Genomic DNA, 13,313 nt, shown 5'->3' on the forward strand with positions numbered 1-13,313 from the left:
CACCCAGCACTACCTCACCACCACTTCTCGCAACCCATCCACTGTCTCTAAATTGTCAGACTGCTTGTCTGACATTCATAGAGTCATAGAGAGATACAGCACTGGAACAGGCCCTTCGGCCCACCGAGTCTGTGCTGACCATCAACCACCCATTTATACTAATCCTACATTAATCCCATATTCTGTATCACATACCCACCTTCCCTCAATTCTCCTACCACCTAACTATACTAGGGGGCAATTTACAATGGCCAATTTACCTATCAACCTGCAAGTCTTTGGCTGTGGGAGGAAACCCACGGGGTCACAGGGAGAACTTGCAAACTCCGCACAGGCAGTACCCAGAACTGAACCTGGGTCACTGGAGATATGAGGCTGCGGTGCTAACCACTGCACCACTGTGCCGCCCCTAGATGAGCAAAAATTCCTCCAATTAAATATTGGGATGGCTACAAACTCTTCTCCCTCAGCACTGATTCCATCCCTCTCCCTGATAACAGACTGTTCACAACCTCGGGATCATATTTGGCCCCACAATGAGCTTTGAGCTTTCAAATGCATATCCGTGCCATCACTAAGATTGCCTGTTTCCACCTCCTTAACATTGCCTGACACTGCTGCTGTCTCAACTCTTCTGCTGAACCTCTTATCCATGCCTTTATTACCAGACTTGGCTATTCTAACGCACTCCTGGTCAGCTTCCCACATTCTACCCTCTAAACTTGAGGTCATCCAAAGCTCTGCTGCCGATGTCTTAACTTGTACCAAATGTCATTGACCTATCAGCCCTTTGTTTGCTGACCTACACTGGCTCCCAGTTAAGTAACGCCTCGATCTTAAAATTTTCAGTTTTGGCCGAAATTTCTCGCCACCCCAGCAAGCGGGACGGTGGTGGGGGGATGGTGTAAAATGGAGTGGGAGGCCTTCCTGATCCGATCCCGCCTCTGCCGCCACTTTAGGTAGGGCGGCGGGGGCGATAAACGGCCTGCCTGCCCCAGGCCAATCAATTTACGAGTGGCAAGTGGGCGGCCGAGAACCCGCTTGGAAATACCAGTGGCTGCCAATCGTCTTGGGGTTTGGGGGGGTGGTGGGGTGCCTGCTGGAAAGCCGCCCCAGCTACCCCAACGTCCAACACGCCCCCCATCCGTCCACCCTTGCCTCGCTGGGGCCTGACCGATTACGCCCGGCGAGGCAACCAAAACTTACCTTAACTCCCGGTTCCATGTCGTCTTCTATGGTCAGCTGGGCTGCAGTCCCAGCAATGGCCACTGTTCCCAGTGGCACAGCTGGGACTAAGAGCTGCCGGCCCGCTGATTGACCAGCAGCTTAATGAGGTGGGACTTCCTCCCTCAAGCGGGTGGAAATCCTGTCTCAGAACAATTAAAGCCTGGGGACCCGTAAAATTCGGAACGTATCCCCAGGTGAGGCTGAAGCGGGTTCACCACCGACTTTTCAGTCGGTGGCTAGCTCCCGTCTGTCCAGTGTAAAATCTTGGCCTTTGTTTTCAAATCCCTCCATGGCCTTATCCCTCCCTATCTCTATAATCTCTTCCAGCACTAGAGCCCTCTGAGATATCTGCTGTCCTCCAATTCCAGGCCTCTTGAGCATTCCCAATTTTAGTTGCTCCCCCATTGTTGGCTGTGCTTTCAGCTGTCTGGATCCTAAGCTTTGGAATGCCCTCCTTACACTCCTCCACCTCTCTACCTCACTTTCCTCCTTTTAAGACACTCCTTAAAAATTACCTCTTTCAACAAGCTTTTGATGATCTGCCCTAATGTCTCCTTGTATGCCTCGGAGTCTGATGTTTCATAATGCCTCTGTGAAGTACCTTGGGACGTTTTATTTCATTAAAGGCGCTGTATAAGTTCTTGAGGCAGGCATGTATCTTTTCAGAATTTCTTTTTCCAAGTTAAATATGTTCTGACAATCAGGACAAATCTAACATAAAATCTTTGTTTTATAACTTAGGAAATTGCATTCGGCCGAAACAGTTCCTGTCTCTGGATACGCTCATGAAGTAAAGGTGAATATCCAAATGAATTTAATAAATTGATCACTCATAATGTCACATTGATTATCGCCGATTTATGTTTGTAGGCATATATAGAAACATAAAACTTTCACAACAGAAGGTCATTCGGCACAGACGGCAGCCTGTGAGTCGTCAAAATAAAATGAGACTCCCTCCTTGCAATAGTCTTGCACTCCTGTTTAAATTCAAATTTAGTCAGCTTGTCATTTAGTTAAAGCTACAATTTGCCTTGATACCAAGCGAAAATCTCATTTCTCAACATAAAATGAGTAACATAACTGGCCAATAAAACACGCAATTTTCACTAAAAAATAAAACCTGATCATGGTCGCATGTTTGGGCCCCAATTTCCTATATTGTGGGCTCTTGATATTGGTCCGGGAGGAAATGACAAACATAAGCTTAACACTTTCTGCTTCGAGGGAAGGGAGAATGGGGAGTGAGTAGGTCTGGTCACACATATATGCTGACTGGCCTCTGTTATACTGAGTAGGCTTCTGTTTTTCCTCTTTGCCATGTTTCAGTCAGCGTTATAGTTTTTTTTCATTCATGGGATGTGGGCGTCGCTGGCCCTAATTGCCCTTGAGAAGGTGGTGGTGACCTGCCTTCTTGAACCGCTGCAATCCATGTGGGATAGGTACACCCACAGTTATTAGGAAGGGAGTTCCAGGATTTTGATCCAGCGACAGTGAAGGAACAGCGATATAGTTCCAAGTCAGGATGGTGTGCGACTTGGAGGGGAACTTGCAGGTGGTGCTGTTCCCATGTATTTGCTGCCCTTGTCCTTCTAGTTGGTAGAGGTCGCGGGTTTGGAAGGTGCTGTCTAAGGAGCCTTGGTGTCGAGCTTCTTGCGTGTTGGAGCTGCACCCATCTAGGCAAGTGGAGAGTATTCCATCACATTCCTGACTTGTGCCTTGTAGATGGTGGACAGGCTTTGGGGAGTCAGGACCAGAGTTACTCGCCTCAGGATTCCTAGCCTCTGACCTGCTCTTGTAGCCACGGTATTTATATGGATATTCCGGTTCAGATTCTGGTCAATGGTAGCCCCTAGGATGTTGATAGTAGGGGATTCAGCGATGGTGATGCCATTGAATGTCAAGGGGAGATGGTTATATTCTCTCTTGTTGAAGATGGTCATTGCCTGGCACTTGTGTGGTGCGAATGTTAATTGCCACCTATCAGCCCAAGCCTGGATACTGTCCAAGCCTTGCTGTATTTCTACATGGACTGCTTCAGTATCTGAGGAGTCAAGAATGGTGCTGAACATTTTGCAATCATCAGCGAACATCCCCACTTCTGACCTTTTGATTGAAGGAAGGTCATTAATGAAGCAGCTGAAGATGGTTGGACCTAGGACACTACCCTGAGGAACTCCTGCAGTGATGGCCTGGAGCTCAGATGATTGACCTCCAACAACCACAGCCATCTTCCTTTGCACTAGATATGACTCCAGCCAGCGGAGGGTTTTCCCCCGATTCCCATTGACCTCAGTTTTGCTCGGGCTCCTTGAAGCCATACTCGGTCAAATGCTGCCTTGATGTCAAGGGCAGTCACTCCCACCTCACCTCTTGAGTTCAGCTCTTTTGTCCATGTTTGAACCAAGGCTGTAATGGGGTCAGGAGCTGAGTGGTCCTGGCGGAACACCAAACTGAGCGTCACTGAGCAGGTTATTGCTAAGCAAGTGCCGCTTGATGGCACTGTTGATGATACCTTCCATCACTTTGCTGATGATTGAGAGTAGGCTGATGCGGCGGTAATTGGCCGGGTTGGACTTGTCCTGCTTTTTGTGTACAGGACATACCTGGGCAATTTTCCACATTGCAGGGTAGATGTCAGTGTTGCAGCTGTACTGGAGCAGCTTGGCTAGGGGAACGGCAAGTCTGGAGCACAGGTCTTCAGTACTATTGCCGGAATATTGTCAGGGCCCATAGCCTTTTCAGTATCCAGTGCCTTCAGTCGTTTCTTGATATCACGCGGAGTGTATTAAATTGGCTGAAATCTGTCATCTGCGATGCTGGGGACTTCAGGAGGAGGCCAAGATCGATCATCAACTCGGCACTTCTGGCTGAAGATTATTGCAAATGCTTCAGCCTTATCTTTTGCATTAATGTGCTGGGCTCCTCCGTCATTGAGGATGGGGATATTTGTGGAGCCGCCTCCTGCAGAAGTGAAGAGAGAGGAAAGAAATACATGGAGCAAGACAAGACTAATTCTGCAAAAGACAGCTTGTTTCCCAAATTAAGTGCTAGGCTTCAAACTACCTCGCTGCATGCCTACAACTAATGGTAGAGAAGGCAGTTTCTGTTGTTGTCTGTGACTTATATGAAATGGTAAGGACGTTTTGGCTCATTTCTAGATAGAATCCCAAAAATGGGGCTTTCAGTTTTTTTTTGGTTTTTTTGCTAATTGCATTTATGGTTATTAATCTGTTCTCTGATTCTTCTCATGTAATGTAGATTATTAAGCAACATACCCAGTGTAGCTTTGATATTTTGAGATATTTACCACAAAATATATTTATTAAGGACTTTAGATTGTAGTGGATAGTGTTTGGAGTAGAACAAGGCCCCTAGTGTAATTAATATTTTTTAATTAAAAGGAGCAACTAAGTAATCATAGAGAGATACAGCACCGAAACAGGCCCTTCAGCCCACCGAGTCCATGCCGACCATCAACCACCCATTTATACTAATCCTACATTAATCCCATGTCCCTCTCCCATCCCCACCTTCCCTCAATTCTCCTACCACCGACCTCCACTAGGGACAATTTACAATGGCCAATTTATCTATTATCCCGCAAGTCTTTGGCATGTGGGAGGAAACCCACGCAGTCACAGGGAGAACTTGCAAACTCCACACAGGCAGTACCCAGAACCGAACCCAGGTCGCTCGAGCTGTGAGGCTGCGGTGCTAACCACTGTGCCGCCCCTAAGGTAAGTCATGGCAGGAGAGCTCGCACCTGTGTTCTGCTCCTCTTGTGCTATGTGGGAAATCGGGGACGCTACCAGTGTCCCTGACGACCATGTGTGCAGGAAGTGTATCCATCTGCAGCTACTGGCTACCTGCATTACAGAGCTGGAGCTGCGGGTGGATTCACTGTGGAGCATCTGCGGTGCTGAAATTGCCGTGGATAGCACTTTTAACAAGGTGGTCACACCACAGGCAAATGCTGCAAAGGCAGGAAGGAAATGGGTGACCACCAGGCAGAGTAGAGGAAGGCAGGTAATGCAGGAGTCCCCTATGACTGTTCACCCTCCCCCTTCAGAATATCTTGCAGCCTCTCCGTGACATCCTTGACCCTAGCACCAGGGAGGCAACATACCCTCTCTAACAGATATACCGCTTTGGATATTGGGGGAGATGGCTCAGGAGAAAGCAGCAAGTGCCGAGTTCATGGCACCATGGGTGGCTCTGCTGCACAGGAGGGGAGGAAGAAGAGTGGGAGAGTTATGCTGATAGTATCCCCTATCATAAGAGATACAGATAGGCGTTTCTGTGGCCGCAAATGTGACTCCAGGATGGTATGTTGCCTCCCTGGTGCTAGGGTCAAGGATGTCACGGAGCGGCTGCAGGACATTCTGAAGGGGGAGGGTGAACAGTCATAGGTCGTGGTACACATTGGTACCAACGACATAAGTAGAAAGAGGGATGAGGTCCTGCAACAAGAATTTAGGGAGCTAGGTAGCAGATTAAAAAGCAGGACCTCAAAGGTTGTAATCTCTGGATTACCCCCTGTGTCCCGTGCTAGTGAGTACAGGAATAGGAGAATAGAGCAGATGAATGCGTGGCTAAAGAGATGGTGAAGGAGGTAGGGGCTGGATTTGTTTCTGGCGAAGGTGGGACCTGTACAAGTTAGGTTGCACCTGAACCGGAACTAGACCAACTTCCTTGCTGGGAGGTTTGCTAGTGCTGTTGTGGGGGGGTGGGTTTAAACCAATTTGGCAGGGGGATGGGATACAGTGGAGGTACAGTAAGGATGCACAAATATAGAAGAGAAACTGAGTCAGTCTGGAAGGCAGAGCAAATATAAACCTGTTAAGGCACAAGCGAATAATGCAAGGCTGGATTGCATCTATTTTAATGTAAGGAGTCTTACTAGTAAGCGAGATGAATTAAGGGCATTGGTTAACACACGGGAATATGATATTATTGCTATCACAGAGACATGGTTGAGGGAAGGGCAGGACTGGCAGCTCCAGGGTATAGAATCTTCCAGCATGACAGGGGAGGGTGTAAAAGAGGAGGTGGCATTGCACTGTTGATCAAGGAGTCAATTACTGCAGTAAGGAGGGATGATATCTTAGAAGGTTCCTCAAATGAGGCCATATGGGTAGAACTTAAAAACAAAAAGGGGGCAGCACTTGGCTGGGAGTGTACTACAGGCCTCCAAACAGTCAGGGAGAGATAGAGGAGCAGATATGTAGGCAAATCTCTAAGAGGTGTAAAAATAATAGGGTAATAATAGGGGATTTCAACTTCCCCAATATCAACTGGGATAGTCTTAGTGCAAAAGGCTTAAAGGGGGAGGAATTCTTAAAGTGCATCCAGGAGAGCTTTTTGAGCCAGCATGTAGAAAGTCCTACAAGAGAAGGGGCGGTACTGAACCTAATCCTAGGGAATGAAGCCGGACAAGTGGTATAAGTGTCAGTGGGGGAGCATTTTGGGGATAGTGACCATAAATCTAAGATTTAACGTAGTTATGGAAAAGGACAAAGTTGGGCCGGAAACAAAAGTACTAAATTGGGGGATGGCCGATTTCAATATGATAAAACAGAATCTGGCCAAAGTGAGCTGGGAGCAACTACTTGTAGGAAAGTCTACATCAGACCAGTGGGATTCATTCAAAAAGGAAATAGTGAGAGTTCAGGGCCAACATGTTCCCGTAAAGGTGAAGAGTAGGACCAACAAGCCCAGGGAACCCGGATGTCAAGGGATATAGAGGATTGGTTAAGGAAAAAAAAGGAGGCTTATGGCAGATTCAAAGAACTGAAAACAGCGGAGGTCCTAGAGGAGTATAGGGGGGTATGTAAAGTATTTCGGAAAGCAAAGAGGGAACATGAAAAAACACTTGCAGGCAAGATAAAGGAAAATTCCAAGGCGTTTTATAGGTATGTTAAGAGCAAGAGGATAACCAGGGAAAAAGTAGGGCCCATTAGGGACCAAAGTGGCAATCTGTGTGGAGCCGGAGGACGCATAGGTGAGGTTTTAAATGATTACTTTTCATCTGTAGTCACTATGGAGAACTACGATGTAGGTGTAGAGATCAGGGAGGGGGATTGTGATATACTTGAACATATTAGTATTGAAAGGAAGGAAGTTTTAGCGGACTTAAAGGTCGATAAATCCCCAGGCCCAGATAAGATGTATCCCAGGCTGCTATGTGAGGCAAGGGAGGAGATAGCAGGTGCTCTGACACAAATTTTCAAATCCACTCTGACCACAGGAAAGGTACCAGAGGACAGCGAATGTGGTACCATTATTCAAGAAGGGTAGCGGGGATAAAACCAGGTAATTACAGGCCAGTGAGTCTAACATCAGTAGTAGGAAAACTATTGGAATAAATTCTGAGGGACAGGATTAATCTCCACTTGGTGAGGCAGGGATTAATCAGGGATAGTCAGCATGGCTTTGTCAGGGGGAGATCGTGTCCAACAAACTTGATTAAATTTTTCAAGGAGGTGACTAGATGTGTAGATGAGGGTAAGGCAGTTGATGTAGTCTACATGGACTTCAGTAAGGCTTTTGATCAGGTCCCACATGGGTGATTGGTTAAGAAGGTAAGAGCCCATGAGATCCAGGGCAATTTGGCAAATTGGATCCAAAATTTGCTTATTGGCAGAGGGTGATGGTCGAGGGTTGTTTTTGCGAGTGGAAGCTGGTGACTATTGCTGTACTGTAGGGATTGGTGGTGGGACCCTTGCTGTTTGTAGTGTACATTAATGATTTAGACGTGAATTTAGGAGGTATGATCAGTAAGTTCGCAGATGACATGAAAATTGGTGGTGTCGTAAATAGTGAGGAGGAAAGCCTTAGATTACAGAACGATATAGATGGGCTGGTAAGATGGGTGGAGCAGTGGCAATTGGAATTTAATCCTGAGAAGTGTGAGGTGATGCATTTTGGGAGGACTAACAAGGCAAGGGAATATACAATGGATGGTAGGACCCGAGGGAATACAGAGGGACCTTGGTGTACTTTTTCATAGATCACTGAAGGCAGCAGCACAGGTAGATAAGGTGGTTAGGAAGGCATATGGGATACTTGCCTTTATTAACCTAGGCATGGAATACATGGCGCAGTAGGGCGGCGCAGTGGTTAGCACCGCAGCCTCACAGCTCCAGGGACCTGGGGTACTGCTTGTGCGGAGTTTGCAAGTTCTCCCTGTGACCGTCTGGGTTTTCGCTGGGTGCTCCGGTTTCCTCCCACCGCCAAAGACTTGCAGGTGATAGGTAAATTGGCCGTTGTGAATTGCCCCTAGTGTAGGTAGGTGGTAGGGAATATGGGATTACTGTAGGGTTAGTATAAATGGGTGGTTCTTGGGCGGCACAGACTCGGTGGGCCGAAGGGCCTGTTTCAGTGCTGTATCTCTAAATAAAAATTAAAAATAAATAAAAATAAAAGAGCAGGGAGGTTATGGTGGAGCTGTATAATATGCTAGTTAGGCTGCAGCTAGAGTACTGTGTACAAGTCTGGTCACCGCACTATAGGAAGGATGTGATTGCACTGGAGTGGGTGCAGAGGAGATTGTCTGGGCTGGAGCATTTCCCCTATGAAGAGAGACTGGATAGGCTAGAGATGTTTTCCTTAGAGCAGAGAAGGCTGAGGGGGGACCTGATTGAGGTATACAAAATTATGAGGGGCATTGATAGGATAGATAGGAAGAGACTTTTTCCCTTAGCGGAGGGGTCAATAACCAGGGGGCATAGATTTAAGGTAAGGGGCAGGAGGTTTAGAGGGGATTTGAGGAAAAAGTTTTTCACCCAGAGGGTGGTAGGAATCTGGAACGCACTACCTGAAGGGGTGGTAGAGGCAGGAACCCTCACAACATTTAAGAAGTATTTAGATGAGCATTTGAAACACCATAGCATACAAGGCTACCGGGTAAGTGCTGGAAAATGGATTAGAATAGATAGGTGCTTGATGGCCGGCACAGTGGGCCAAAGGGCCTGTTTCTATGCTGTATAACTCTGCCTCTAAAATTGAGTAATGTAAATGGGATAATATTTTTTGCAGCTGCTGATATTAAATCCGTTAAGCCCAATGAAGATGAATGTTGATAATGAACATAGGTTTAACTCCTGCAATCATTTTAGATGACATGGTTTATGTATGTTCCTGTTGCAATGTGTTCATGATATATTTCAACAAATTCTGAAGGATGCTTACCTAAAGGAGGTCAGGTTTGAGTGGGCACTTGCCTTTCTAGAAAAAAGAATAATAGCCCTCAAGACATTCAGCTAACTGAAAAGCTTAAATCTTTGGTTTGTAGGTAAACCCTAAACTTTAAGAGCTGAGTGAAGCATATTGCAGATGTTTGGCAAACCTATAATGTGGAGTTGTCTTAAAATGCTGGTTATATTCTGTAATGCCACTGTGAGCAAGTGAGACCTATTACTGAGGTAACAGTGTTGGAATCGTCAATCTTTAGTGTTTCTTCTCTAACGATTTTTTGAAAATGTTAATGATTTTAAAAGTCATTATTTCTGAATCAGCGGTTTCTTAGCCTTTAAACTTGAGCTTGTGTCACCTCTCCTGATTGATCTATTGGCGAACAATTGATCCACATCGATGAAGAAGGTTCCAGATTCAATTCCTGGTCTATGCTGAGTTAGTTGATCCCAATTAGGGTGACAGCACCACTGCAAATGGCTACAGTGTCCTCCGTTAAGGAAGGGAAAAATCAACCTGGGTTCCTGCTTCCTAGTGATCCCTGCTGGAAACACATGCATGGACATCGAGTGAGGAGCGGATTGGGTTCAGCTATGAATTGCCCTGTGATTGAGTAGCCTGCCAAGTTTCATTGTTGATGCAGGCATATGAAAAATAATCAGTTGGCTGAGGTACCAAAGGGCATCTGGGAATCATACCCTGTTAAGAAGGTAGCAGCTCCTTTTAGAGGAAGAGAAAAGGGAAAGTTGACCAGAAGTCTTTAGCTTTTATTTGTGTATGTTTGAAGGTGGGCTCGATTTCAACTGCAGGTAGGAGTTGGGCTCTTGTCAGAATCTGAGATGCACTGTATACAATCCATCCATGTTATAGGTGTGAGTTCGTATACACCATGCTAAAATCTGACTGGATTGGTCTTTTGCATGTAGCCTTGCTCATGATGCTGAACCTGCAGTTTTCAATATGTGACAATACATGACTCAAATTTCCTGTGTGCTCCTCCAAGTGTAGCAATGCATCCTTCTACCTATAATGTTTCACAGTTTACTGAAAGTCCATCTGTTCTCCTTTTGAATAGCTGTAATGTGCCGTGCTGCTTGAATCAAAGCCAAACAAGTTAAACAGCCCAATTTCATTTAACAGTGTATAAGTTACAAGGTAAAAATAATTTAAATTGTAACAAACTATTTATTTATGATTTTACAGCAACACTACCATTTGCAAAAACCTTTTGTTACTACTGTATTTGAGGAATGAAGAATAGAAAAGGTTCTGAAGAAGCAGCTCAGGTCAGATGTGAACGTTGAATTTCACTCGGTTTCTATCTGTTTACAGAGATTTTGTTTGTTGAAGTTGACTTTTATGGATTGGATTCATCAGTGTTCTTTTTTTAAAATGCAATGATTTTTGCGGTTCAGTATGTTCTAACTGTGCTCCATATTCTGTTAAAAGCATGTAGCGAATGCATTTTATTTAAATTACCATATATACGCAAGTACAAGTTGCTCATGTAAAAGTCAACCCATAGCTTTTGGCTAAAAAATCTTAAATTTTTCATATATCTCACGAAAATGTCGACCCTAGTATTTCAGGGATAGTAGGCCTACACTTTCAGGGGACAGACAGAACATTCTAATCACGCACTCGTATAAATACCCAACCATTCAGCTAGGACCCCCACATTTTGGCAATATGGGGTCATGGAAAAACAGCAAATACAAGGCACGGTTTAAACTGAAAGTTGTTGACTTTGCAGAGAAGACAAATAATTGTGTGGCAGCAAGAGAACACAAAAGTATCAGAGGACTGTCGCCCCTCGCTTTTTGACATCAATTGGGCTTTTGTTTCATGTTTTGTGAAGTCAAAATGAGCATGGATTTAAACCCCTGGAAAATATTACTTGCGTAAAACTCGAACCCCCCCCCCCCCCCCCCGCCCCCAAATTTTAGCCTAAAAAAATTGGTCTCAAAAATTCAACTTTTACATGAGTATATATGGTCTTTACTACATACAATGTTGACCATATGGTGAAGATTATACTTTACAAATGCATATTATGGATGTTAGAATTGCCTAAACAGGCCATCATCACACCATATTGCTGGCTAAAGTGTCATGGGTTTAGTCTTGATATGGGGCAATTTGCTGGGCAGTTTAAGTCCAGAAGTGAAAGATGTTTGTCGCGGTGATGTAGTAACTAAGCGTAGTGTAAATGAATGTTTTTCTCCTCTTTTCCCCCAGCCGCTTTCCTGTTGGACAGAACTCTACAGTTTTGTGGTTAAAACAAGTTCTCCTATATTTTGCATGTACCAAGTGGCACAGCATTTTCTTTTTACATGCAGTGATATAAAGAAATACCTTTTACAACACATGTAAGGGAAAGTGCTCTACATTTGTGGTTTTTCTACAAATTGTGAACTGTAGTTTGCCTTTCATTTAAAAATAATTATGTATTTTAATGGAAAACTACTTTGCCCAGTTTTTTTGAAGTAGCAGCCAATGTGATTTTCACAGTTGTATTTGTGTTATTTGCTGCCAGCTATTCAACACATCATCAAATGTTTTGTACAAAATGTACAGGTGTATCATACTAGTTTTTTAAGTGTAAATTGGCTAGTGATTTTTAAAGCATATATTGTGCTGAACTGCAACATTATTTCCAATTGGTGATGAACACTATATTGAGCATTACTATTCTTGGTGCCAATCCAGAAGGCAAGCTTTCCAGCAAATGGTTCTTGTCTTATACATCCATCAGTTGGTGCTATGGTAGTGAGACTTTTTAATTGCACTTTCATACATGAATCATATTGTAGAATGTGTATTTTTAAATGACGCTTAAGAAAACTATGAACCTGTTTTATAGATATTAAAAAATCAGTATGTTTTGACGTTTTTGATCACTAATCATTGAGAACACAAAGTGTTTTCTATATAGTATTGCTACATTTGGACAAAAAGTACTGTATATTTATTTTTATTGTGAAAGTACTGTCGAATACAATAAAAACATTTTTTAAAACATTTACTAATATTTTCTGCTTTACTGCTAAGGAAAACTGAAAAGTTGCAGTTTCACTCAGATTTTTCTTTGTGATGCTGCCTTCATATGTTAGTGATGCGCCAAATTCTAATAGTATTGCGGTGCCAGAACAGCTGGTGATAATGTGTAGTACGATTATTGGTGCAAAAGTAGAAAATAAAAATCTATGCCACTGACCAATGCCCAGGCAAACATATTTCTAGTTAGATAGTGGAATGACCTGCTGTAGAAGGCTAAACCATCGGCCATTGTGATACTTCAACCTTCTCTATTCCATTCAATTTTTTAAAAACCCTTTTTAGTCAAATTTTTGCTCATCAAACTTGAACAATCTCATTGCTGGAGAAAGGAGCACTTTTCCATAATAGACACTAGTACAGCACAGCTAGGTGCAGAGTAAATCTCCTGCTGTATTACCCCAACATTGTGTCTAATCCATAAAAAGTGAACCAATAAAACTTTGTCCACTTCCTACACCAACTAACTTTGTGGTTTTTGTGACTTCGTTCTGCTAACCAAATCGCACTGGCCTATTTAAAATAGGTTTGTAAGTAACATTGCCAGTATAGTGCCAATTTGTGCTAAATCACAGACAATTTAACAACTAATTAATCAGAAAACACATAAAAGCAGATAATGAATTTGTATCATCAAGTAGTCAAAAGGTGTACTGTATAATTATATGCATGTGTGCACACCAGCTGAGGTCCTGTAATGTTGCTCATCAACAGGCTGAGTTCTGAAGCATGGTTCACTGTTCAGAAAGAGCGAGAAAGATATGCTGGTTAACTATAGTCTATCATTTGTGGGAAAACTCTTAGAATCCATAATTTGATTTAAAATTTAAACA

General features: G+C 43.9%; 1 protein-coding gene across 4 annotated transcripts in view; it reads left to right on the forward strand.

Moving 5' to 3' along the window:
- Window positions 1-12,383, forward strand: part of LOC137376161 (high mobility group protein 20A-like) — an 85,054-nt gene extending 72,671 nt beyond the window's left edge. For 3 of the 4 annotated variants that reach the window (XM_068044192.1, XM_068044211.1, XM_068044219.1), the window contains 3 exons: window positions 1,969-2,023; window positions 10,627-10,709; window positions 11,662-12,383. In XM_068044192.1, coding sequence (XP_067900293.1) covers window positions 1,969-2,021 — 53 coding nt within the window. In that variant the 3' untranslated portion in view covers window positions 2,022-2,023; window positions 10,627-10,709; window positions 11,662-12,383. Of the gene's footprint in view, window positions 1-1,968; window positions 2,024-10,626 lie in introns of all 4 variants that reach the window. The other variant, XM_068044201.1, reaches the window with a different exon arrangement.
- Window positions 12,384-13,313: the final 930 nt, after the last annotated feature.

Source organism: Heterodontus francisci, chromosome 1 (genome assembly GCF_036365525.1).
Source record: "Heterodontus francisci isolate sHetFra1 chromosome 1, sHetFra1.hap1, whole genome shotgun sequence".
NCBI lineage: Eukaryota > Metazoa > Chordata > Chondrichthyes > Heterodontiformes > Heterodontidae > Heterodontus > Heterodontus francisci.